Source organism: Salmo salar, chromosome 15 (assembly GCF_965601325.2).
Source record: "Salmo salar chromosome 15, fSalSal1, whole genome shotgun sequence".
NCBI classification, from domain to species: Eukaryota; Metazoa; Chordata; class Actinopteri; order Salmoniformes; family Salmonidae; genus Salmo; species Salmo salar.
In genome coordinates this window covers 62,935,418-62,960,922 of record NC_138305.1, presented here as the reverse complement: position 1 = coordinate 62,960,922, position 25,505 = coordinate 62,935,418, and the positions used below count along the sequence as shown (strand labels likewise).

At 42.9% G+C, this 25,505-nt stretch overlaps 1 protein-coding gene across 1 annotated transcript in view; it reads right to left on the bottom strand.

The window, feature by feature from the left end:
* usta (uronyl 2-sulfotransferase a) overlaps positions 1-25,505 on the bottom strand; it is a 183,595-nt gene that overhangs the window by 42,788 nt on the left and 115,302 nt on the right. The window contains exon 2 of the mRNA XM_014145278.3: positions 8,330-8,373. Coding sequence (XP_014000753.3) covers positions 8,330-8,373 — 44 coding nt within the window. The remainder of the gene's footprint in view (positions 1-8,329; positions 8,374-25,505) is intronic.

The following is a 25,505-nucleotide window of genomic DNA, read 5'->3' as shown; positions in this document are numbered from 1 at the left end:
TGTAAGATGTCCTTTTTTAATACCTGATATGATGTTTTAAGTACATTCAAGTACAGATGCCCTTCCTGTAAATAACTTAAATGCAATATGTAGTTAATTAATTTAATGGAGGTTCATTTAAAGGTGGTCTATCAACTTTAGCACTGATGACATTTCTTAAAAGTTGAGTCATGAAATCTTAGTCTCATTTAAAATGAAGCCCTCAATGTGAACATACCATAGAATAACTACAAAAATAGAATACAATTAAATTAATTCAATCAAAAGAAGCACAACTTGTACATATCAAATATGGATCAATGTGATGTGCCAATATGCATGTCCATTATGCAGGTCCCTAAGGTCAATATTACAAAACGTTCAGAAAACCATTCTCTTTGCGTTTAACACTATGATCAGCAATTAAGTTTTGAATTGCGTTAAACCCATGCTAAAGGTAAGAAATGTCCTTCTGTACTGAGGTGACAGCAGTAAATAAGTATTAACTGCTTAGAGTTGATGCTAAATGTGGTGACAGAATGTATATTGTAATTAATAAAAAAAGGGAATCATTAGGATATTTTATTGTTAGAACAACATGTTGCATGTTGATGGGATGTTAGTAAACTATTCTCTGTGCAATACCTGTGACTTTTAACCACCTCACTGAAGTGATCTGTAGTCCAGCTGGTCGCTTGAGGACAGAATCTGGGAGGTGACTGAAGTCTTCACATTGCATCCTCATCACCTTGAATGGTTTTGCTGGTTGTGCTTCAAGTATCATCTTTGAAACATCATCAGGTGTATGAAGGACTGACACCTTGCGCCTCTTCTCGATGGTGGCAAAAGATCGATCACAAGGAAGAAAAGAATGACCAGAGACCATGAACTTCTGCTCAACTTGGGTAAAGTAACCCATAGAGACGAGCATCGACATCAGATTGAGCATCCGCCAGTTGTTATTCTGCCCACAGCATCTGTCACTGAAGATGATCAACTTGCGCACCTCTGGTTTGGTGAGTGGCGTGAATTTTGTCTTCACCCACTTCAATATGCAGCTTGCTACCTCAATGGACCCTCGGTGTGCAATCCCCTCATGCCAAACACACATGTATGCAGGATCTTCTTTTCCAAGTTCCTGGATGCAAAGGTTAAGATTTGACAGCTGGCGCTGGTAGTAGACATTGGAGTGGGTCAGATTAGGGGTGTACATCACCCCCTGTAGATCCACAGAAATGACATGGCAGTCAGCATTGGCTTTAGCCCACTCAGTGTCACTTTGAAGCTGTGTGTAGGCCTTTTCGGCTTTTCGATGGTGCAACTCACTTTCAACTGCAATCTTCCTCTTCTCCTCTTCAGATGTTGCTGCTGACATCTTAGTGAAGAATGCGTCACATTTGCCACAGGTGTCACTCCTGGGTTGGCCGAAATTGAGACTCTGCTGTTTGAAAATGTCCCTATAAACCCAGAATTTTGCAGATGATGTGGTATTCTTCTCTTTGTAGAACATATACATTTATTGATAGTAAAACATATACTGTAGCACATTCAGGGTATTGCTTGATCAGGACCCCCATCTTTCACACACTCCCAACCTAAACACAGAATGAGTTTGTATTGCACCATTGTGTAACACTGCACTTTTAGAGTTAACGTTAATGTATGTATCATTACTGTCAAAGTTAAACTATGCAAGTGTTCAATATAGCTATTATAATAATAGGAGTTTTGTCCTATTTCTAACCTTTTCTAAGCCGGAGAGAATCAACGCTTGTTGTTTCTCGTATGGGACAGTGTAGAAACTGTTGAACAGTTGCAGCTTGCGCTCATCAGTCAACTTTCCACAATCCTTTCTGCACGTCGTGGAACAAACACGCTCTTCCCTGCAGGATACAGTGTAACGTTACATATAACTAGCTAGCTACTGTAGCCATGTCAAATCATCCGGTGGATGGACAAAAAGTAGCTAGCTATGTTTCTTCTATAATCTAGCAATAACATTTGTAACGATAATGCATAAGTTAGTAGCCAACGAACTTTAGCTAATATATTTTCTCTATAGTTACAAATTAGACAACCCAGAACATACATGTTAGTTACTGTACTCTATAGCTAGCTAGCTTGATTGTTTGATATACGGTTCTTCCACATACCTCTTTTGGACAGCTTTTCCCAGTTTTTTCTTGACCCTTACGATTTGTATAGGGTTTTCCCGTATCCCGTAAGATCTTCCTTTGCCTGTCTTTCCATTCTTTTAGTTTTGTTTTACGTTTCTTTCCCACATTTCGCCGATTTTCATCAGCAACAGAAAAGTTGTGCGCTTGTCCGTCCATTCTGAGTGGTGCACATAAACGGTTATTCCACGAGAGCCTATCTTTAAATTTAAAATGATTGTTAATTAGCGCGTGGAAAGCTTGTGAAATCGGTTCACTATAGAAAAAGAGTGTCCAATAATGATTTTTCATGTATATCTCGTTTTTTTTTTAAATGTCACATATACGGTTCTTCGTCTGTAGGATTCATTTGTTATTGAAGTAGAAGTCCAGGGAGGGCATTCTGACGAAGAACAGCAAAGGTAATAACATTTTTCTTTTAGTAAATCTGACTTTGGTGAGTGCTAAACTTGCTGGGTGTCTAAATAGCTAGCCCTGTGATGCCGGGCTATCTACTGAGAATATTGCAAAATGTGCTTTCACCGAAAAGCTATTTTAAAATCTGACATATCGAGTGCATAGAGGAGTTCTGTATCTATATTTCTTAAAATAATTGTTATGTTTTTTGTGAACGTTTATCGTGAGTAATTTAGTAAATTCACCGGCAGTGTTCGGTGGGAATGCTAGTCACATGCTAGTCACTTGCTAATGTAAAAAGCTGGTTTTTGATATAAATATGAACTTGATTGAACAAAACATGCATGTATTGTATAACATAATGTCCTAGGTGTGTCATCTGATGAAGATCATCAAAGGTTAGTGCTGCATTTAGCTGTGGTTTGGGTTTATGTGACATTATATGCTAGCTTGAAAAATGGGTGTCTGATTATTTCTGGCTGGGTACTCTGCTGACATAATCTAATGTTTTGCTTTCGTTGTAAAGCCTTTTTGAAATCGGACAGTGTGGTTAGATTAACGAGAGTCTTGTCTTTAAAATGGTGTAAAATAGTCATATGTTTGAGAAATTGAAGTAATAGCATTTCTAAGGTATTTGAATAACGTGCCACGGGATTCCACTGGCTGTTACGTAGGTGGGACGAAATCGTCCCACTGGCCCTAGAGAAGTTAAGAGAGTGTGAACGATGCTGAATGGGTGTAGACAAAGAAGAGCTCTCTAGTAGGTTTACCAAATCATTCAAGGGCCATTTTCTCAAAAGGGAGGTTACAAGTTTATCAACGTTCAAAGCAGAATTACTTCCCCATTGTTCCTCAACTGTAGTGTATGATATATTATTTTCTCTGAGTCTCTACTTTTTACCCAGTGTAAAAAACATAATTTCAAATTTTGCTACACAAGACCGAATCGAGTTGGTCGGTCAGATGTTGATGTTATTATCTAGCTAGCCAATTTTGACGTGGTCCATCAATCGATGTAGCCACATATGTTCCAAGATGGCGTAGCAGTCGGACGTGTGTTTTGTCTTGTCCCGTCCTATCCTATTGTAAATATCATTTCTTTCCTAGTTTTTTTTCATATATATTTTAATCTCACTTACCATCTACAGACTGAATATACTCTCCTGCAACTCACCTCACCCAATGTGGTACGGATCTGCTATTTTTATACTTTAGAACCGGAAACCCCATCAGGAGCTAGCCAGCTAACTTGCTACTAGCTAGTAGTCAGTTAGCCACTGCTAGCGGTCTTCACCGTTAACTCGGACACCAGCAAGCCTCAGCTTGGTCAGTACCCGCCAGTCTGCACTGAGCGATATCGGACTGCTTTTTCTCTACCACATCTTCAGATTCCCACTGCAAGCTCTGAATCTTTACACCGGAACATCGCAGCTAGCTAGCTGCAATCCGAGTGGCTACTCCTGGCTAACGTCTCTGTCCCGATGCAAGCACCAGTTAGCCTTGAGCTAGCCTTGAGCTAGGCCCATCTCCCGGCTAGACAAAGAGGTCCACCAGCCAATTCTTGGGCTACAATACCTCTTTTACCACTTGGCCTGGACCCTTTACTGCCGACACGGAGCCCCGCCGATCCATCACGACTGGTCTGCCGACGTAATCGTCCAAGGTGGTTTCAATATATCAATGATGTCACTCTTGCTGCTGGTGATTCTCTGATCCACCTCTACACAGACGGCACCATTCTGTATACATCTGGCCCTTCTTTGGTTACTGTGTTAACAAACCTCCAAACGAGCTTCAATGCCATACAACACTCCTTCCGTGGCCTCCAACTGCTTTTAAATGCAAGTAAAACTAAATGCATGCTCTTCAACCAATTTGCTACCCACCTTCCCGACAAGTATCACTACTCTGGACGGTTCTGACTTAGAATATGTGGACAACTACAAATACCTAGGTGTCTGTAAACTCTCCGTACAGACTCACATTAAGCATCTACAATCCAAAATTAAATCAAGAATCGGCTACCTATTTCGCAGCAAAGCCTCCTTCACTCATGCTGCCAAACATACCCTCGTAAAACTGACTAACCTACCGATCCTTGACTTCGGCGATGTCATTTACAAAATAGCCTCCAACAAGCTACTCAGCAAACCAGATGCAGTCTATCACAGTGCCATCCGTTTTGTCACCAAAGCCCCATATACTTGTCAATATTGGGTGTATGAGATGCGAAGTCAGGTGCAGGAGAGAAGCGAAATGTAACCAAGCGCACTTTATTATAGTTCCAAAATACGAGAGCACTACATAAATAAAAATGCGCTCAAAAGCACAGAACATAACCAAAGTAAAGCGCGTAAATCAAACACCACGAAAGACATGAAACAATTACACACAAAACATGATGGGAAACAGAGGGTTAAATACAAGTAGATTGATTGGGGAAATGATAACCAGGTGTGTATGGAAACAAGACAAGACAAATGGATAATAGAAAAATGGAGCGGTGATGGCTAGAAAGCCGGTGACGTCGATCGCCAAACGCCGCCCGAACAAAGAGAGGAGCCGACTTCGGCGGAAGTCGTGACAATACTACCCACCACTGCGACCTGATGCTCTCGTTTGCTGGACCTCGCTACATATTCGTCGCCAAACCCACTGGCTCTAGGTCATCTATAAGTACATTAGGGTTACTTACCACTGTTTACCAACTGTACAAAGTTTATACCGGTAACTTGCAAAGTAAACACTAACAGTACAATGGCAAATGCGTCCTTCTGCTGCTTGACAGGCAGAGCCCACAAAGGATGGGAAATTAAAATAAATAATTCATACTTGTCAGGTATAGTTCGCTTTTATATCACTCAAATATCCAATTAATGGTGGCCAATATTGATAAATCGCTACCCTCACGCATCTGAAATTACATGATCAATTGATGTTTACTGATCATAAAAAGCATGCAGTTACTTGCTGTATACCTCCTGATGATGTGTGCAATTGTTTGCATGGAATAATTGGATATTTATTGTTCTGACTATGCGCTTCAAGACGTGATGATATAACAACCAAATAGTTTACATTTATTTAACAATCCCTTAAACGGCACACAGTTGTCAATGGTTTTAGCGGCGCTGGGGTTCTCCTTGCCCCTCAGCAGGCAAATCGAACGCTCTGCACCTTATTGTGATGTTTTATTGACAACGACCTATATAAGAACGCATTTTGTCATTGTTTTGAACATTCTCATGTTGAGCAGAGCTGTCTGGACTCCCTGGGGTAGAACTGTTATTGTATTTATGGCTGAGATACAATCTATAAATACAGATTAATAGCAAGCAGACTGTGACTAAGCACATACTGTACACACACACACTACTTCCTGACACACACTTACTGTAGTTCCTAGAAACAAACCGTAGTGCCAGGCCTGTAACTCAGCCTACCATGGGAATAGTGTAAAGGTCTTCTGCTTTGAGTTAGCATGGCTGTGCTGCGTTTACATCACTGCTGGCACAGAGATTCTCATCCCTTGCTGCTCTGCATGTCGACGTCTCAGGCAGGACATGCTGGAGTACTCTACACTTCCTGTTGTTAACGCGCTGTCTGACTGATTATCTCTCTTCTCTCCCTTCCTACCCAGAGTGGAGCGGATTCACTGAGCTACACGGTTAATGGGACATCATCTCACATCAGAGAAAATGTGAGAGAATAAAAAAGAGCACAAGCAAACTATTGCAATACTGGCCAATGGGGAATAAAATATGTTAAGAAACAGGAAAACAGTCGCTACTTGTTATTTGGGGTTTTTCGTCTTGGTCAGGCCCAAAGATACAGGGCTAAGTTCATACGTGTGCATGCCATGAATCCAAAAAGCCAATTTCAGGGAAATGTGTCACAAAACATGAGAGACTTGCATATGTTGCGTGTTTCCTTACATGTAACTAACTATACCTTATAGTTTGAGGGCTTTTGCTTTTATTTAAGTTTAGCCCTTTTTACACTTTTCAAATACCTTCAAAACAAATTCCCTGCATTAAGAACATGCTTTGCCATAACCAGTTAAGGTATACTTAAAACTAAGCCTCTGTCAGAAATAGCCAAACAACTTCAGTTTAAGGGGCAAATTAGAGGATGACACATCTCACGTAGCGTTAGCTGCTAACATAGCATTACCATCACTGTCTGAGAGGATGACATAATGACAGACGTGGCTAATAGCAATGTTACCGTCACAGAGGGTAGGGAAAACTAGGGGCTTAGCCACCCCAGTATAAACCATCTGATGTGGTTGCTAATGGTAGCTAGCGGCTAAACTTTGAGCTGGAAGGAGTGAAGAAAAAGAGGGGGTTAACCACAAGTATAATTAGTAATACAGTACCAGCCAGTGTAGCCCACACAAGAGCACAGGGCTTTACAGTAGTCTATGTGTCCTTTCTCTCCATTATAATCCCACTGGTCAGTGATTTAACAGATTGCAGTGCTACTGTGTCTGTGTTCTATGGTAAACAAATAGTTTTGATTCATCATTATGACTTAGGAAACAGACAAGCTGTTCCTGGCTGCCTTTGGCTTATCCCGACTCTGACCAGTCAGCCTTTCCAGATGGCCAAATCCTAGCAGTACAAAAGCAAGGTTGATATGAGCCAGCCACCAGTTCTTTCATCCACAGTTATTCCTGTCCATGTGACCATGTAACTCAGAGTTTATCTTGGTCAAGTGGTCAGGAAAAACTCCTGGCCTATCTCAGTGCTTCTGATCACCACAGTCCAGACAGTTACGCCACAGTTCACGCCAGCCCCTGCTCAGATAGAAAATACCATGGCTTGTACTTTACCTCAAAGTTAGCCTGGGTTAGTGGCCAACACTACAACAGACCTCTCCAAGTCAACATAATAACATATAAACATGGGCCAGATGTTGCCCGGATTAATCAAAACAGCCAGACCTTTAGGTCAGCTCCAAACAGACACGTAGCCAGACCTCTCCTCACACACACACACACACACACACACACACACACACACACACACACACACACACACACACACACACACACACACACACACACACACACACACACACACACACACACACACACACACACACACACACACACACACCAGATAAACTCTGAACCCATAGCCAAATATAGCTAGCCTAGACACGTTCACGAACAAAGAAATGTGTCTCCCAGCAAAAAACACAACACTGTAATTATCCAATTTGTGAGTTGGATTGATAAATCTGTCACCGCACAGAGAGAGAAGGGGGAATGTGAGACAGGAAAAAGAGACTGAAAGAGAGGTGGATCAAAGAGAGAAGAGAGGAGAGAATGATATAGACAGGTGGTAGGTAGAAGGGTGAAACTAGTGGATGAAAGAAACCGTGGATAAAGGTTGAAAAAGAAAGGACAGAAATAGAAAGGGTGAGAAGAAATAGAAGTGAGATAGAGGCAGACCGATGCAGCTGGCCAGACACAAGGCCCCAGTGTGTGTGTATGTCTGTGTGTGTGTGTGTCTGTCTGTCTGTCTGTCAGTATTTGGTATTTAGAGTGAGTTCACACACAGCTCCTCCAGACATAGACCTCACCCTTATCCTGCCTGGACTGGACTGGCACACACAGGGCAGCAGATCAGAGAGAGATGGAGGAAAGAAAAGGAGAGTGTAATATAAAGACAAAAACAAGGAGAGGGGAAGAGAAAGAGGGTGGAGAGCATGGATGAGATGAAGTGTGAGGTATAGAAAGAAATAAAGAGGGACTGCTGTATTAAAGGTCTTACCCTGGGGGCTGGGGGTCCGTGGTCATCGAGATACGTGGACTCTCCTGTGAAGAAACAGGTATAGATATGTAGAATGTGATAATATTCAGAGGAACTGCAGTCCAACAGTCGTATTATGGCAAATCCACTCAAGTCAAGGGTGACCAAAGTACTTAATAAATGTCAGACAGACAGGCAGACCACAGGTGTAATACAAATCTATAGGTCTTCCCTGTGGCTCAGTTGGTAGAACATGGTGTTTGCAATGCCAGGGTTGTGGATTTGATTCCCACGGGGGGCCAGTACGGAGAATAAATAAATAAAAATGTATGAAATGTATCCATTCACTACTGTAAGTCGCTCTGGATAAGAGCATCTGCTAAATGACTAAAATGTAAATCTATATCCAGCCACAACAATCTTCAATAGCCACCTAGAAAAAAACAGTCACTCACGATCTCTCTAAGAAAAACACAGCGGCCTTCACATCCACATAAAGCGTGAGAATGTCGTCATGAGTGAGTTACAGTGGTTTCTCCTTTAAAAGTTGTGTCATACTGCGGCACCCCCTGCATTCTGCTGCAGCATTCTGTGACACGTCATTTAATTCTCAGCCCTTTCTTCTGTTGCTGCAAGTTATTGCTATTTTGACCACCAGAGGGCATCTTTGAGAAGCATTTGATAGTATTCCGTATTGGCATTACCAGATAATTTATAACCTTTTTTGTAATAACATAGTATATGAGATTGATTTTAAGAAATTTGGCTTAATTAATTTGATTAATATTATGGTGTTTCCATTCAGAGAAAAATTGTCAGTTTGTAAATTCAGACGTTTCGCTCTCGGAGCGCATACTGGACCTTCAGGCCAAGGAGTAGGGTTGATTTGAGCATTCTGGCCTTACAACGGCAGTCAAGCACCCAAGCTAACGATGCTTCGACGGTGGCTGTTGTCTATGTGTGCAGAGGGTCCCTGGTTCGAGCCCAGGTAGGGGCGAGGAGAGGGACAGAAGCAAAACTGTTACACAGGCACAATTTTAATCAGGAGAATCTCCTCTTTGTAATTATGTAAGTCTGGGCAGCGAGCTCGTTTGTCATCGATTGCTAGACCAGAAATAGTCAGAAGTTTTCATTTTTTCCCTACTTTTTCATTACGCAGACATAAGCACAGTTCACACTATAGAGGTTCAGATGTGTTTACTTTATACATCCGCCATGGAGCCCAGTTTCATAATATGACCATATTTCCCAGCTGCTTGCCGTCGTTTTGAAGTAATTGCGAAAAACAGGCTTTATTTTAGTGCATTTTTCACCCTGCCAGCTCCTATTAGTTCTATTGAGCACCGTGGCACCAACTCGCCTTCCGAACGTTCTATTCCCAGCTTATTGTTCAACGTCACAATGCCTGCTTCGCTATTGTTGGCAATGAGACCTGCTCACGTTGTTTTATAGTTCAAATGTAAACAACAAAATGTAAACAACAAAAATAATATTGGAACTGTGCGGTCTTCCCATTGTTTCCTATGGGGGAAATATAGGCATGTCTGCCTATTTCGCCAAATATCTCGCAATGTGTATATTAAGATTTTTTTCAAGTCGGGTGTAACCGGTGTGAAATGGCTAGCTAGTTAGCGGGGTATGCGCTAATAGCATTTCAATCAGTGATGTCACTCACTCTGAGACCTAGAAGTAGTTGTAGAGTAAGGGGAACAAGGACTGTGGCTTTTGTAGAGCGATGGGTGACGATGCTTCGACAGTGGCTGTTGTCTATGTGTGCAGAGGGTCCCTGGTTCGAGCCCAGGTAGGGGCGAGGAGAGGGATGGAAGCAAAACTCTTACACAGGCACCATTGTAATCGATCGCAAGACCAGAAATAGTCAGAAGCGGGGGGGGGGGGTTCACACCTAGCTCGGCTATTAGACTATTCTTCAGTAAAGGTTGAATAGTCTATTGTTCAGCTATTAGCCCTCCCCAACTTGCAACAAATTGCTGTTCCCATCTCATTCTTTTCCCTCTTCCACGGGTCATCATTCTGCTCCTGAATGGCTCGCTTGTGGGCGTGCTGGCAGGATACGGCAGCATTTTCGGTTGTGCGTCAAGAATTCTGCACACAGTAGCACGTTTGTATGAAAGTGTGGTTATTCACAGGCAAATTGTTATATGCTATTGAGGTACATTTGTGTCTTTTTGTCGAGAGCAAAATCTTTTTTTATTTTCAATCAAAAATAATTGTTCTGAAAGGAAGTCAAAGCAGACACCTACGAAGATGCCGTCATCTCCGGTAAGCAGCACTGGGCTGTATTGACGTATCCTAAAAATGACATCTGCTGCTTTAGATTGAACTGTCATATCTATTATTGTTTTCATATCTATAAAAAATAAGCTGTTTTCTTTACTTTCAGAGAGCGAGCTGACCAAGGGGTCAAAAATGTAGATATTGCCAGATGTTCACAGTCCGAGGAACAGGCCGTGGAAGCTTTATTGCTAGCAAAAGTGTCCATAACCAGAGGTAATTAAACTTTTTTGTGTTATTTTTCTCCATCTCTGCCTGTCTTGTTATACATGGAACCTGTCTCACATGCATTAATTAAAAAACCTTTAAGATGTCAGCTGCTAATTTTCAGATTTACACCACATAAACACAGCCATTTTCAATGAACTATCTGTTGCTGCCAAGTCATGATTTCCCTGGGGGTTAGCCTTGCAATAACCAAGTGATGAGACACATAGCCCTCTATATTTAAATGTTTCAGGTACACTCCGATAGGTGTCTGCGTCACATACAGTATCTTCTATTGACATTATCTTCTATTGTTTGTCCTCATGTGTCTGTTTTTCAGCATAAAGTACTGTAGCCACTTAGTGTGGACACCAGGTGAGACCACACACACACACAATAACAGCCTCTCTTCTTCACTTCATCCCGCTCCCCCTTCTCCCTAAATCCTCTAGGTTATATCAGCTGTTTTGGTGAACCCCTCCCGCATCTGAACTGGCTGACACAGAGGGCACAGCATGATCATAGGTGAGATGTCACTTGGTCGGGTCAACAGGAAGTATTATTAAAGAGATTTACATTTAATTTACATTGAAATACAGACAAAGATGTAGTAGTCCCAGAGTTAATGATCCAAGGTCAGTTTTACATTTCACCTCCTGATTTAAGATGACTGCCCGTGTTAGAATAAAAAAAACAAGGCTTAATCATGCTCTCTCATCTGCAGGTATGTTTTGATGTGAGAGAGTAAGCCAGTCCCGTCATCGCCACCTCACCCGCTCTTAAGATAACTTTCGATCCAACTGGGAGCCCAAGGCTGGTTAGGAGACACCGCAATTGTGATGAACTGAGATTATATTAGGGTAGCACTGTAATTCATGAATCATATGCTGTCTGCCGCTGTTCTTACCTCTTTCCCTTTCTGTCTTCCACACCTCTCTCCCCACCTCGTCTTTCTTCCTCGTTTTATAATGCACACCATATGTGCATTTAAGTACAGTTTGAACTTGTATTTATAACATTACAATGATCATAATTATAATGCATTGATAACACCTAGATAATGAACTTCTTTCAATAAAGCGTTTCACATTCTCCACTGGTTGAAATTAAGTATCTAATTGAAATACTATCCTGTGTCCTCAGATTAATGCAGATGAAGGGAGTTAGATATGCATAGTTTTTTTTTCTGTATATATGAATTACAAATCAATCATGTTTCTAGTCTATTGCATAGTCACAATGTGTAATCATTGATGTCCCAGGAGCAGGACTGGTAAACACTGTTGAAGTGTATAATTGTAATACATACATGCTGTCACGACTTCCGCCGAAGTCGGTTCCTCTGCTTGTTCGGGCGGCGTTCGGCGGTCGACGTCACCGGTCTTCTAGCCATCGCCGATCCACCTTTAATTTTCCATTTGTTTTGTCTTGTTTTCCCACAAACCTGGTTTACATTTCCCTCATTACTTGTCGTGTATTTAACCCTCTGTTCTCCCCATGTCCGTGTGAAATTGTTTATTGACAAGGTTGGCACGCTTCCTGCTGGTTTGAGCCGGGTTTTGTTTTATACCCGTGCTTTGTGGCAGCAGGTACTTTGTACTTGGGTTTTGTACTTTGTGCTGCCTTACTTGTTCGTTGGGCATTTGTCTTGTGACGCGGTTGCGTTCTGTTCATTATGATTGCCTAAGTAAAGTGCTTTGTCCACTCATCTCTGCTCTCCTGCGCCTGACTTCCATGCACCAGCTACACTCAACCCTTGACTCATGCAAACACAGCATCATTCAAATAATGGAGTTTGATATGACTGAAAAAGAATGTCTCAGAGATTCATACCTGAACTGCACCTTTATTTGCTAAGGAAGAGTACATGATCAGTGAATATATTCAATGTACAGGCTACAATGTGGGAATCTCATGCTGGTAATAACTACAGTACATTTGTATATAGGACTTGCATCCTTGGCACAATAAAGTTATTATATTCTACTCCATCCATATGCTTCATTAATGCCATTCAGACTTGAAGTTGATACAACAACTATGATAGCTGAGGTTCATAGATTGGTGTGAATATTAGTTCAGAACCTAACGTTTTAGGGTCCATACACAGATCGGCTACATATTGTAGCTAGCTACACATCCATAGGCATACAGTTATTTTTATCCTCCACTACACAATAAGCAAGTAAATAGTTAGCTAGCTATGTTACTTCAGCTGCATTGCAAGGCAAGCTTACACAATTGAACATTCAATTTGCAGTACATACTTTACATCCACTGTTTCGCAAGACAACAGCCTGGTTTGCTGGTTTTCTCAGGTGTCCCTAAAACATTAAACAACACGAATTACAAATTCATTCTCCTAACACTAGCTAGCTGGCTAATGTTAGCTAGTCAGATAACTTGCTAAATAGCAATTTTCGTAAATGATCTTTATGACAAAAAAATATGCACAAACGTTTGTCTCTACATTAACTAACATATTCCTCTCAATTGTACATTTTTGGCTTGACTCGTTATGATGTTATAACAACTTACGTCTGGTTCCACCGCAATGTTTTGTCAGCCATCTTTGTTGAAGAACACCACAAAGGCAAGGGTGGCTCGCATCAAAATTCATCATTGGAACCACTCGATATGATTGGTTACATAAAAACCTTGGGACCCAAATGCATAATGAGTGCTCTATCTCCCCCTTGTGGTGGTCTGGAACAATGAAGCCGTGACGCTGGGTACCTCTAAGTCCAGCGGTGCAAGCTCGCAACTTTTAAAGGAGGAACCACTGTACAGCCCATTTATATAGTATCTCCCAGTGAGGAGCCATTTAATCTCGGACAAAGGGTCCCTTTCAAGGCTGCCTCACATTGAGGATCTATGCTCTTCTTTCAGCCAGCTCTCCAACTCCAGACCAAGGCTTCAGACAGCGGCCCTCTTCTTCTCCACTCTGCGCGTGGAGCCCGTCTAGAGACACTATACTTCCCATCACCTTTAGAACATTCACAGGCAAGGACTAAATATATACACTACCGTTCATAAGTTTGGGGTCACTTTGAAATGTCCTTGTTTTCGAAAGAAAATCCCCCAAAAATGTCCATTACAATAACATCAAATTGATCAGAAATACAGCTGGAAATGGCAGATTTTTAATGAAATATCTACATAGCCATACAGAAGCCCATTATCAGCAATGGCACGTTGTGTTAGCTAATCCAAGTTTATGATTTTAAAAGGCTAATTGATCATTAGAAAACCCTTCTGCAATTATGTTAGCACAGCTGAAAAATATTGTACAGATTAAAGAAGCAATACAACTGTCCTTCTTTAGACTAGTTGAGTATCTGGAGCACCAGCATTTGTGGGTTTGATTACAGGCTCAAAATGGCCAGAAATAAAGACTTTCTTCTGAAACTCGTCAGTCTATTCTTGTTCTCAGAAATGAAGGCCATTCCATGCGAGAAATTGCCAAGAAACTGAAGATCTCGTATAACGCTGTGTACTACTCCCTTCACAGAACAGCTTAAACTGGCTCTAACCAGAATAGAAAGAGGAGTGGGAGGCCCCGGTGCATAACTGAGCAAGAGGACAAGTACATTAGAGTGTCTATTTTGAGAAACAGACGCTTCACAAGTCTTCAACTGTCAACGTCATTAAAAAGTACCCGCAAAACACCAGTCTCAACGTCAACAGTGAAGTGGTGACTCAAGGATGCTGGCCTTCTAGGCAGGGTTCCTCTGTCCAGTGTCTGTGTTATTTTGCCCATCTTAATCTTTTTTTTTATTATTGGCCAGTCTGAGATATGGCATTTTTGTTACAACTCTGCAAAGAAGGCTATATATATATACTGCTCAAAAAAATAAAGGGAACACTTAAACAACACATCCTAGATCTGAATGAAAGAAATAATCTTATTAAATACTTTTTTCTTTACATAGATGAATATGCTGACAACAAAATCACACAAAAATAATCAATGGAAATCCAATTTATCAACCCATGGAGGTCTGGATTTGGAGTCACACTCAAAATTAAAGTGGAAAACCACACTACAGGCTGATCCAACTTTGATGTAATGTCCTTAAAACAAGTCAAAATGAGGCTCAGTAGTGTGTGTGTGGCCTCCATGTGCCTGTATGACCTCCCTACAACGCCTGGGCATGCTCCTGATGAGGTGGCGGATGGTCTCCTGAGGGATCTCCTCCCAGACCTGGACTAAAGCATCCGCCAACTCCTGGACAGTCTGTGGTGCAACGTGGCGTTGGTGGATGGAGCGAGACATGATGTCCCAGATGTGCTCAATTGCATTCAGGTCTGGGGAATGGGTGGGCCAGTCCATAGCATCAATGCCTTCCTCTTGCAGGAACTGCTGACACACTCCAGCCACATGAGGTCTAGCATTGTCTTGCATTAGGAGGAACCCAGGGCCAACCGCACCAGCATATGGTCTCACAAGGGGTCTGAGGATCTCATCTCGGTACCTAATGACAGTCAGGCTACCTCTGGCGAGCACATGGAGGGCTGTGCGGCCCCCCAAAGAAATGCCACCCCACACCATGACTGACCCGCCGCCAAACAGGTCATGCTGGAGGATGTTGCAGGCAGCAGAACGTTCTCCACGGCGTCTCCAGACTCTGTCACGTCTGTCACATGTGCTCAGTGTGAACCTGCTTTCATCTGTGAAGAGCACAGGGCGCCAGTGGCGAATTTGCCAATCTTGGTGTTCTCTGGCAAATGCCAAACGTCCTGCACGGTGTTGGGCTATAAGCACAACCCCCACCTGTGGACGTCGGGCCCTCATACCACCCTCATGGAGTCTGTTTCTGACCGTTTGAGCAGACACATGCACTTTTGTGGCCTGCTGTAGGTCATTTTGCAGGGCTCTGGCAGTGCTTCTCCTGCTCCTCCTTGCACAAAGGCGGAGGTAGCGGTCCTGCTGCTGGGTTGTTGCCCTCCTACGGCCTCCTCCACGTCTCCTGATGTACTGGCCTGTCTCCTGGTAGCGCCTCCATGCTCTGGACACTACGCTGACAGACACAGCAAACCTTCTTGCCACAGCTCGCATTGATGTGCCATCCTGGATGAGCTGCACTACCTGAGCCACTTGTGTGGGTTGTAGACTCCGTCTCATGCTACCACTAGAGTGAAAGCACCACCGGCATTCAAAAGTGACCAAAACATCAGCCAGGAAGCATAGGAACTGAGAAGTGGTTTGTGGTCCCCACCTGCAGAACCACTCCTTTATTGGGGGTGTCTTGCTAATTGTCTATAATTTCCACCTGTTGTCTATTCCATTTGCACAACAGCATGTGAAATTTATTGTAAATCAGTGTTGCTTCCTAAGTGGACAGTTTGATTTCACAGAAGTGTGATTGACTTGGAGTTACATTGTGTTGTTTAAGTGTTCCCTTTATTTTTTTGAGCAGTGTATATATATGTGTATATATATATATATATATATATATATATATATATATATATATATATATATATATATATATATATATATAGTTGAAGTCTGAAGTTTACATACACCTTAGCCAAATACATTTAAACTCAGTTTTTCACAATTCCTGACATTTAATCCTAGTAAGAATTCCATGTTTTAGGTCAGTTAGGATCACCACTTTATTTTAAGAATGTGAAATGTCAGAATAATAGTAGAGAGAACGATTTATTTCAGCTTTTATTTCTTTCATCACATTCCCAGTAGGTCAGAAGTTTACATACACATAATTAGTATTTGGTAGCACTGCCTTTAAAATGTTTAACTTGGGGCAAACGTTTCGGGTAGCCTTCCACAAGCTTCCCACAATAAGTTGGGTGAATTTTGGCCCATTCCTCCTGACAGAGCTGGTGTAACTCAGTCAGGTTTTTAGGCCTCCTTGCTCGCACACGCTTTTTCAGTTCTGCCCACAAAGTTTCTATAGGATTGAGGTCAGGGCTTTGTGATGGCCACTCCAATACCTTGACTGTGTTGTCCTTAAGCCATTTTGCTACAACTTTGGAAGTATGCTTGGGGTCATTGTCCATTTGGAAGACTCACTTGCGACCAAGCTTTAACATCCTGACTGATGTCTTGAGATGTTGCTTCAATATATCCACATCATTTTCCCCCCTCATGATGCCATCTATTTTGTGAAGTGCACCAGTCTCTCCTGCAGCAAAGCACCCCCACAACATGATGCTGCCACCCCCGTGCTTCACGGTTGGGATGGTGTTCTTCGGCTTGCAAGCATCCCCCTTTTTCCTCCAAACATAACGATGGTCTTAATGGCCATTATGGCCATTTTTGTTTCATCAGACCAGAGGACATTTCTCCAAAAAGTATGATCTTTGTCCCCATGTGCAGTTGCAAACCGTTGTCTGGCTTTTTTATGGCGGTTTTGGAGCAGTGGCTTCTTCCTTGCTGAGCGGCTTTTCAGGTTATGTCGAAATAGGACTTGTTTTACTCTAGCATCTTCACAAGGTCCTTTGCGGTTGTTCTGGGATTGATTTGAACTTTTCGCACCAAAGTACGCTCATCTCTAGGAGACAGAACGCTTCTCCTTCCTGAGCGGTATGATGTCTGCGTGGTCCCATGGTGTTTATACTTGTGTACTATTATTTGTAGAGATGAACATGGTACCTTCAGGTGTTTGGAAATTGCTACCAAGGATGAACCAGACTTGTGGAGGTCAACATCTTGGATGATTTCTTTTGATTTTCACATGATGTCAAGGAAAGAGGCATTGAGTTTGAAGGCAGGCCTTGAAATAAATCCATAGGTACACCTCCAAATGACTCAAATGATGTCAATTTGCCTATCAGAATCTTCTAAAGCCATTTCTGGAATTTTCCAAGCCGTTTAATTAAAGGCACAGTCAACCTAGTGTATGTAAACTTCTGAAATTGAATTGAGAGAGAAAGGGGGGGGGGGGTCGGTAGGGTTGTTCTTAAACATAAAGTGAAGGGAGAACCTCTACTTGAGAGGCAATAATGCTTTGATGACACCTTGGAGAGTGAGTGCAACCGTTGAAACCGCTTCTAATGCATACAGGAACAGACTCATTATTCATTGGTCTGAGCTGTGTCGACCAAAGCCTTCTCTCTTGGCTTGGGCTCATTGGCACATTAGTTCTAGGCTTGTATAGGAAGTCCATTGCATGACTTGTAAGCACTGTTTACACTTTCTGACGGTGGTGTTTGGACTCTGGGCAATTAGTTCTCTAAAGAGTGGCCTGGTGTCAGAATCACAGACACACCACGCACACACACATCCCAGCAAGTATCCTTGCAGGCCTCTGAGTTATATAGTGTCTGCCGTGACTTCCTAGAGCACTTCTTTAGTACATTAGTTTATCAGCTGCTACAGTATATTAATATGGAGACAGCTGCACTGTGCACACACCCTCAGGTGTGTCTGCTGCACACACACACACACATGCATTCTTGCTGAGGAATGCTGAGGGAGGCTTGTCGTGCAGAGGTATCTGAGGTCGTTCCAGGGTGTGGAAACGAGAGACAGATCCTCCCTGTCGTTCATCTTCAGGGCCAACCCCCTTTGTGTGTTTCTCATTTGCTCTGTGCATCGGGATTGGAACTAATTTCTTCCAGGGCACATGCTCGTAAAACTGACAGCTGCCATCCACCCACACCACCCACAACGACAGGAGCGGTGGCATCTACTGAGCCTCCATGGAGTTATGTGTTCTTCTTTAGTCCCCGTTCATTGTCACCTAAATCAGAGCCATTTTGGCTGCATTCACAACTGAACACAGCCCACACAGACTTAAACTATGGTTGGATTCTTTGGTTTCATGCTATGGCTATAAGTTCTATGGCTGTTTGGAGTAGAAACTTTGATGGTATACATCCTCTCACACTGAAGCCATGATGATCTTTGATGAACAGCCCTCTTTCTTATATGACACACAATAATTGAGGCCAACTTACAGAGGTCATGGACAACAGTGATTAAAGAAAGGGAGAGATGAGATGGAGGAGGAAGGTAGAGATGGGAGAGATGGGGGAGGAAAGGAGAGATGGGAGAGATGGGGAGAACAGGAGGTGGGAGAGATGGGGGAGGAAGGTAGAGATGGGAGAGATGGAGAGAACAGGAGATGGGGAAGAAGGGAGAGATGGGGTAGGAAGAGGGAGATGGGGAAGAAGGGAGAGATGAAGGTAGAGAAGGCAGAGATAGGGGAGAACATGAGACATGGGGGAGGAAGGGAGAGATGGGGGAGAAGGGCTTGGGTTCACACAGGAGGAGAGGTTGATGTTCCTTGACCCTCAGATAACACCTTCAACTGACTCACAGCCAGGGGTTACAGAGAGGTGAGTGTAGGTGTCTCTCTCTTTCTGTATTTGTGTGTTTGTGTGTGTTTGTGTGGCCAAGGGGTTAATAGGATTAATGTGTCATGGGACACATGGTAGTGCTACTGGCTGAGATACTGATGAAGGGTGCCGCACGTTAGGAGGTGCCATCAAACATAACTGTTATTTTTGTCATTAGCTACCCATATGTAGTTTATATGTTTACTCATCAGAAAATATCAAGCTAGACTAATTAAAGTGGTTGTATAAATACAGTAAATAGATTGTAATAGAGCATTCCATTTTGTAAAAAAAAACAAAGACCCTTATACGAAACATCTACACAAACTATGGAAAATTCCATCACCAAATCTCAGTCTTAGCAACAAACGTTCCCAAATTCCCAATAGCTTTTCTATAAATCCAAGATGGCTTAGCAGTGGGGATATCTGTTTTGATTGTCTTGTCCTGTCCCTTGTACATATTGTTTTTTCTTCTTATATATTTAGTATATATTTGTATACTTTTTTAAACCTCATTTTCCATCTATGAACTGAGCATACTCTCCTGCAACCCGCTTCACCCAATGTGGTATGGATCTGCTATATTTACTCTTTTTAACCGGCACCCACTTCTGAAGCTAGCCAGCTAACTAGCTACTAGTTAGCCTGGAGCTAGCCTCGAACTAGGCCCATCTCCTGGCCAGCTGAAGAGATTCCATCAAACAATCCCTGGGCTTCAATTATTTCTTTTGCCAATTGGCCTAGACCCTTTGCTGCCGACACGGAGCCCCGCCAATCCATCACGACTGGTCTACCGACGTAACCGTCCGAGGGGGTTTCTGTCCCGAAGCAAGCACCAGTTAGCCTGAAGCTAGCCTCGAGCTAGGCCTTTCTCTTGGCTAGCCAAAGAATTCCATCAGATAATTCCTGGGCATCAATACCTCTTCTGCCAATTGGCATGGACAATATGCCTGACCCTTAAATGCTAATCCGGAGCCTCGCCGATCCATCACAACTGGTCTGCCGACGTAACCACCCGAGGGGGTTTCAACAGACTCTTGTTGCGACGTCCCCCTGAGGCCCTTCTGCTAGCCCTGGCCTAGTAGCTGTCTGAATCACCGTGCCTCCAGCTCACCTAGCTACTTACAGGACCTATGATCACTAGGCTACACATGCCTCTCCCTAATGTCAATATGCCTAGTCAATATGCATGACCTTGCTGTTTTGGTTAATCATTTTTGCCTTATTTCACTTTATAGCCTCTAGCCCTGCTCAACATGCCTTAGCTAGCCCTTATGTCCCACCCCCCACACATGCGGTGACCTCACCTGGCTTAAATTGTGCATCTAGAGACAAAACCTCTCTCATCGTCACTCAATGCCTAGGATTACCTCCACTGTACTCACATCCTACCATACCCTTATCTGTACATTATGACTTGAATATATTCTTCCGTGCCCAGAAACCTGCTCCTTTTACTCTCTGTTCCAAACGCACTAGATGACCAGTTCTTTTAGCCTTTAGCCGTACTCTAATCCAACTTCTACTCTGTTCCTCTGGTGATGTAGAGGTTAACCTAGACCCAGCAGCCACCAGCATCAGTCCCATTCCCCAAGCGCTCTCATTTGTTGACTTCTGAAACCGTAAAAACTAAGTTTGTTTTATTCACTGCTTTAGCCCATTCCGCCAACCCGGATGTCCTAGCCGTGTATGAATCATGGCTTAGGAAGGCCACCAAAAATCCAGAAATTGCCATCCCTAACTATAACATTTTCCGACAAGAAAGAATTGCCAAAGGGGGCGGCGTTGCAATCTACTGCAGAGCTAGCCTGCAGAGTTCTGTCATACTATCCAGGTCTGTGCCCATACAATTCGAACTTCTACTTTTAAAAATCCACCTTTCCAGAAACAAGTCTCTCAAAATTGCCGCTTGTTATAGACCCCCCTCAGGCCCCAGATGTGCCCTGGACACCATATGTGAATTATTTGCCCCCATCTATCTTCAGAGTTCATACTGTTAGGTGACCTAAACTGGGATATGCGTAACACCCCAGCTGTCCTACAATATAAACTAGATGCCCTCAATCTCACACAAATCATCAAGGAACCTACCAGGATATCATCCTGACCAACCTGCCCTCTAAATACACCTCTGCTGTTTCAACCAGGATCTCAGTGATCACTGCCTCATTGCCTGCATATGTACTGGGTCCGCGGTCAAACGACCACCACTCATCACTATCAAACGCTCCCTAAAACACTTCAGCGAGCAGGCCTTTCTAATCAACCTGGCCCGGGTATCCTGGAAGGATATTGACCTCATTCCGTCAGGAGAGGATGCCTGGTTGCTCTTCAAAAGTGCTTTCCTCTCCATCTTAAATAAGCATGCCCCATTCCAAAAAAATTGAACTAAGAACAGATATAGCCCTTGGTTCACCCCAGACTTGACTGCCCTTGACCAGCACAAAAACCTTCTGCGGCATTCTGCATTAGCATCGAATAGCCCCCGCGATATGCAACTTTTCAGGAAGCCAATATGCTTTCCAGTCAATTAGGAAAGATAAGGCTAGCTTCAAACAGAAATGTGCTTCCTGCTGCATTAATTCCAAAAACTTTTAGGACACTGTAATGTCCATGGAGAATAAGAGCACCTCCTCCCAGCTGCCCACTGTACTGAGGATAGGAAACACTGTCACCACCAATAAATCTACGATAATCGATCATTTCAATAAGCATTTTTCCACGGCTGGCTATGCTTTCCACCTGGTTACCCCTACTCTGGCCAACATCTCAGCACCCCCTGCAGCAACTCGCCCAAGCCCCCCCCCCCCCCCCATTTCTCCTTTACCCAAATCCAGGCAGCTGATGTTCTGCATAATCTGGATCCCTACAAATCAGCAGGGCTAGACAATCTGGATTCTCTCTTTCTAAAATTATCTGCCGAAATTGTTGCAACCCCTATTACTAGCATATTCAACCTCTCTTTCGTGTCGTCTGAGATTGCCAAAGATTGGAAAGCTGCTGCGGTCATCCCCCTCTTCAAAGGGGGAGACACTCTAGAGCCAAACTGTTATAGACCTATATCCATCCTGCCCTGTCTTTCTAAAATCTTTGAAAGCCAAGTTAACAAACAGATCACCGATCATTTCGAATCCCACCGTAACTTCTCCACTATGCAATCTGGATTCCGAGCTGGTCATGAGTGCACCTCTGCCACGCTCAAGGTCCAAAATGATGTCATAACCGCCATCGATAAAAGACAGTGCTGTGCAGCTGTATTCATCGACCTGACCAAGGCTTTCGACTCTGTCAATCACCGCATTCTTATCGGAAGAATCAATAGCCTTGGCTTCTCAAATGACTGCCTTGCCTGGTTCACCAACTACTTCTCAGAAAGAGTTAAGTGTGTCAAAAAGGGGTGCCTGTTGGCCGGACCTCTGGCAATCTCCATGGGGGTGCCACAGGGTTCAATTCTCGGGCCGACTCTTTTCTCTGTATATATCAACGATGTCGCTCTAGCTGCTGGTGATTCTCTGATCCACCTCTACGCAGACGACACCATTCAGTACAGATCTGGCCCTTCTTTGGACACTGTGCTAATAAATCTCCAAGCGAGCTTCAACGCAAAACAACATTCCTTCCATGGCCTCCAACTGCTTTTAAATGCTAGTAAAACTAAGTGCATGCTCTTCAACCGATTGCTGCCCTCACCCTTCCGCCCGACAAGCATCACTACCCTGGACGGTTCTGACCTAGAATATGTGGACAACTACAAATACCTAGGTGTCTGCTTAGACTGTAAACTCTCCTTCCAGACTCGCATAAAGCATCTCCAATCCAAAATTAAATCTAGAATCGGCTTCCTATTTCGCAACAAAGCCTCCTTCACTCATGCCGCCAAACATACCCTCGTAAAACTGACTATCCTACCAATCCTTGACTTCGGTGATGTAATTTACAAAATAGCCCCCTACACTCTACTCAGCAAGCTGGATGTAGTCTATCATAATGCCATCCGTTTTGTCACCAAAGCCCCATATACTACCCACCACTACGACCTGTATGCTCTCGTTGGCTGGCCCTCACTACATATTCGTCGCCAAACCCACTGGCTCCAGGTCATCTATAAGTCTCTGCTAGGTAAAGCGCCAACTTATCTCAACTTACTGGTCACCATAGCAGCACCCAACCGTAGCACGTGCTCCAGCCGGTACATTGCACTTGTTATCCCAAAATCAAACACTTCCTTTGGCCGCCTATCCTTCCAGTTCTCCGCTGCCAATGACTGGAACGAATTGCAAAAATCTCTGAAGCTGGGGTCTTATATCTCCCTCTCTAACTTTAAGCATCAGCTGTCTGAGTAGCTTACCGATCACTGTACCTGTACATAGCCAATCTGTAAATAGCACACCCGACTACCTCATCCCCATATTATTACTTACCCTCTTGCTCTTTTGCACCCCAGTATCTCTACTTGTACATCATCATCTGCACATCTACAGTTGACGTCGGAAGTTTACATACACTTAGGTTGGAGTCATTAAAACTCGTTTTTCAAACACTCCACAAATTTCTTGTTAACAAACTATAGTTTTGGCAAGTCGGTTAGGACATCTACTTTGTGCATGACACAAGTAATTTTTTCAACAATTGTTTACGGACAGATTATTTCACTTATAATTCACTGTATCACAATTCCAGTGGGTCAGAAGTTTACACACACTAAGTTGACTGTGCCTTTAAAAAGGTTGGAAAATTCCAGAAAATTATGTGATGGCTTTAGAAGCTTCTGATAGGCTAATTGACATGATTTGAGTCAATTGGAGGTGTACCTGTGGATGTATGTCAAGGCCTACCTTCAAACTCAGCGCCTCTTTGCTTGATATCATGGGAGAATCAAAAGAAATCAGCTAAGACCTCAGAAAAAAATTGTAGACCTCCACAAGTCTGGTTCATCCTTGGGAGCAATTTCCAAATGCCTGAAGGTACCACATTCATCTGTACAAACAATAGTACGCAAGTATAAACACCATGGGACCACGCAGCCGTCATACCACTCAGGAAGGAGATGCGTTCAATCTACTAGAGATGAACGTACTTAGGTTTGAAAAGTGCAAATCAATCCCAAAACAACAGCAAAGGACCTTGTGAAGATGCTGGAGGAAACAGGTACAAAAGTATCTATATCTACAATAAAACGAGTCCTATATCAACATAACCTGAAAGGCCGCTTAGCAAGGAAGAAGCCACCGCTCCAAAACCGGCATAAAAAAGACAGACTACGGTTTGCAACTGCACATGGAGAAATGTCCTTTGGTCTGAGGAAACAAAAATAGAACTGTTTGGCCATAATGACCATCGTTATGTTTGGAGGAAAAGGGGGAGGCTTGCAAGCCGAAGAACACCATCCCAACCATGAAGCACGGGGGTGGCAGCATCATGTTGTGGGGGTGCTTTGCTGCAGGAGGGACTGGTGCACTTCACAAAATAGATGGCATCATGAGATAGGAAAATTATGTGGATATATTGAAGCAACATCTCAAGACATCAGTCAGGAAGTTAAAGCTTGGTCGCAAATGGGTCTTCCAAATGGACAATGACCCTAAGCACACTTCCAAAGTTGTGGCAAAATGGCTTAAGGACAACAACGTCAAGGTATTGGAGTGGCCATTACAAAGCCCTGACCTCAATCCCATAGAAAATTTGTGGGCAGAACTGAAAAGGCGTGTGCGAGCAAGGAGGCCTACAAACCTGACTGAGTTGCACCAGCTCTGTCAGGAGGAATGGGCCAAAATTCACCCAACTTATTGTGTGAGGCTTGTGGAAGGCTACCCGAAACGTTTGACCTAAATTAAACAATTTAAAGGCAATGCTACCAAATACTAATTAAGTGTATGTAAACTTGTGACCCACTGGGAATGTGATGAAAGAAATAAAATCAGAAATAAATCATTCTCTCTACTATTATTCTGACATTTCACATTATTAAAATAAAGTAGTGATCCTAACTGACCTAAGACAGGGAATTTTTACAAGGATTAAATGTCAGGAGTTTTGAAAAACTGAGTTTAAATGTATTTGGCTAAGGTGTATGTAAACTTCCGATTTCTACTGTATCCCTCCAGTATTAATGCTAAATTGTAATTATTTTTGCCTCCAGGGCCTATTTATTGCCTACCTCCCTACTCTTCTACATTTGCACACAGTGTACATAGATTTTTCTCTTAATCTTTTCTTTAGTGTTATTGACTGTACATTTGTTTATGTGTAACTCTGTGTTGTTGTTTTTGTCGCACTGCTTTGCTTTATCTTGGCCAGGTCGCAGTTGGTTAAATAAAGGTGAAATAAAAAAATTCAAAATAAAATAGCTTTGCCAATGCAAGGTATTGAAAGCTATCCAAACAATG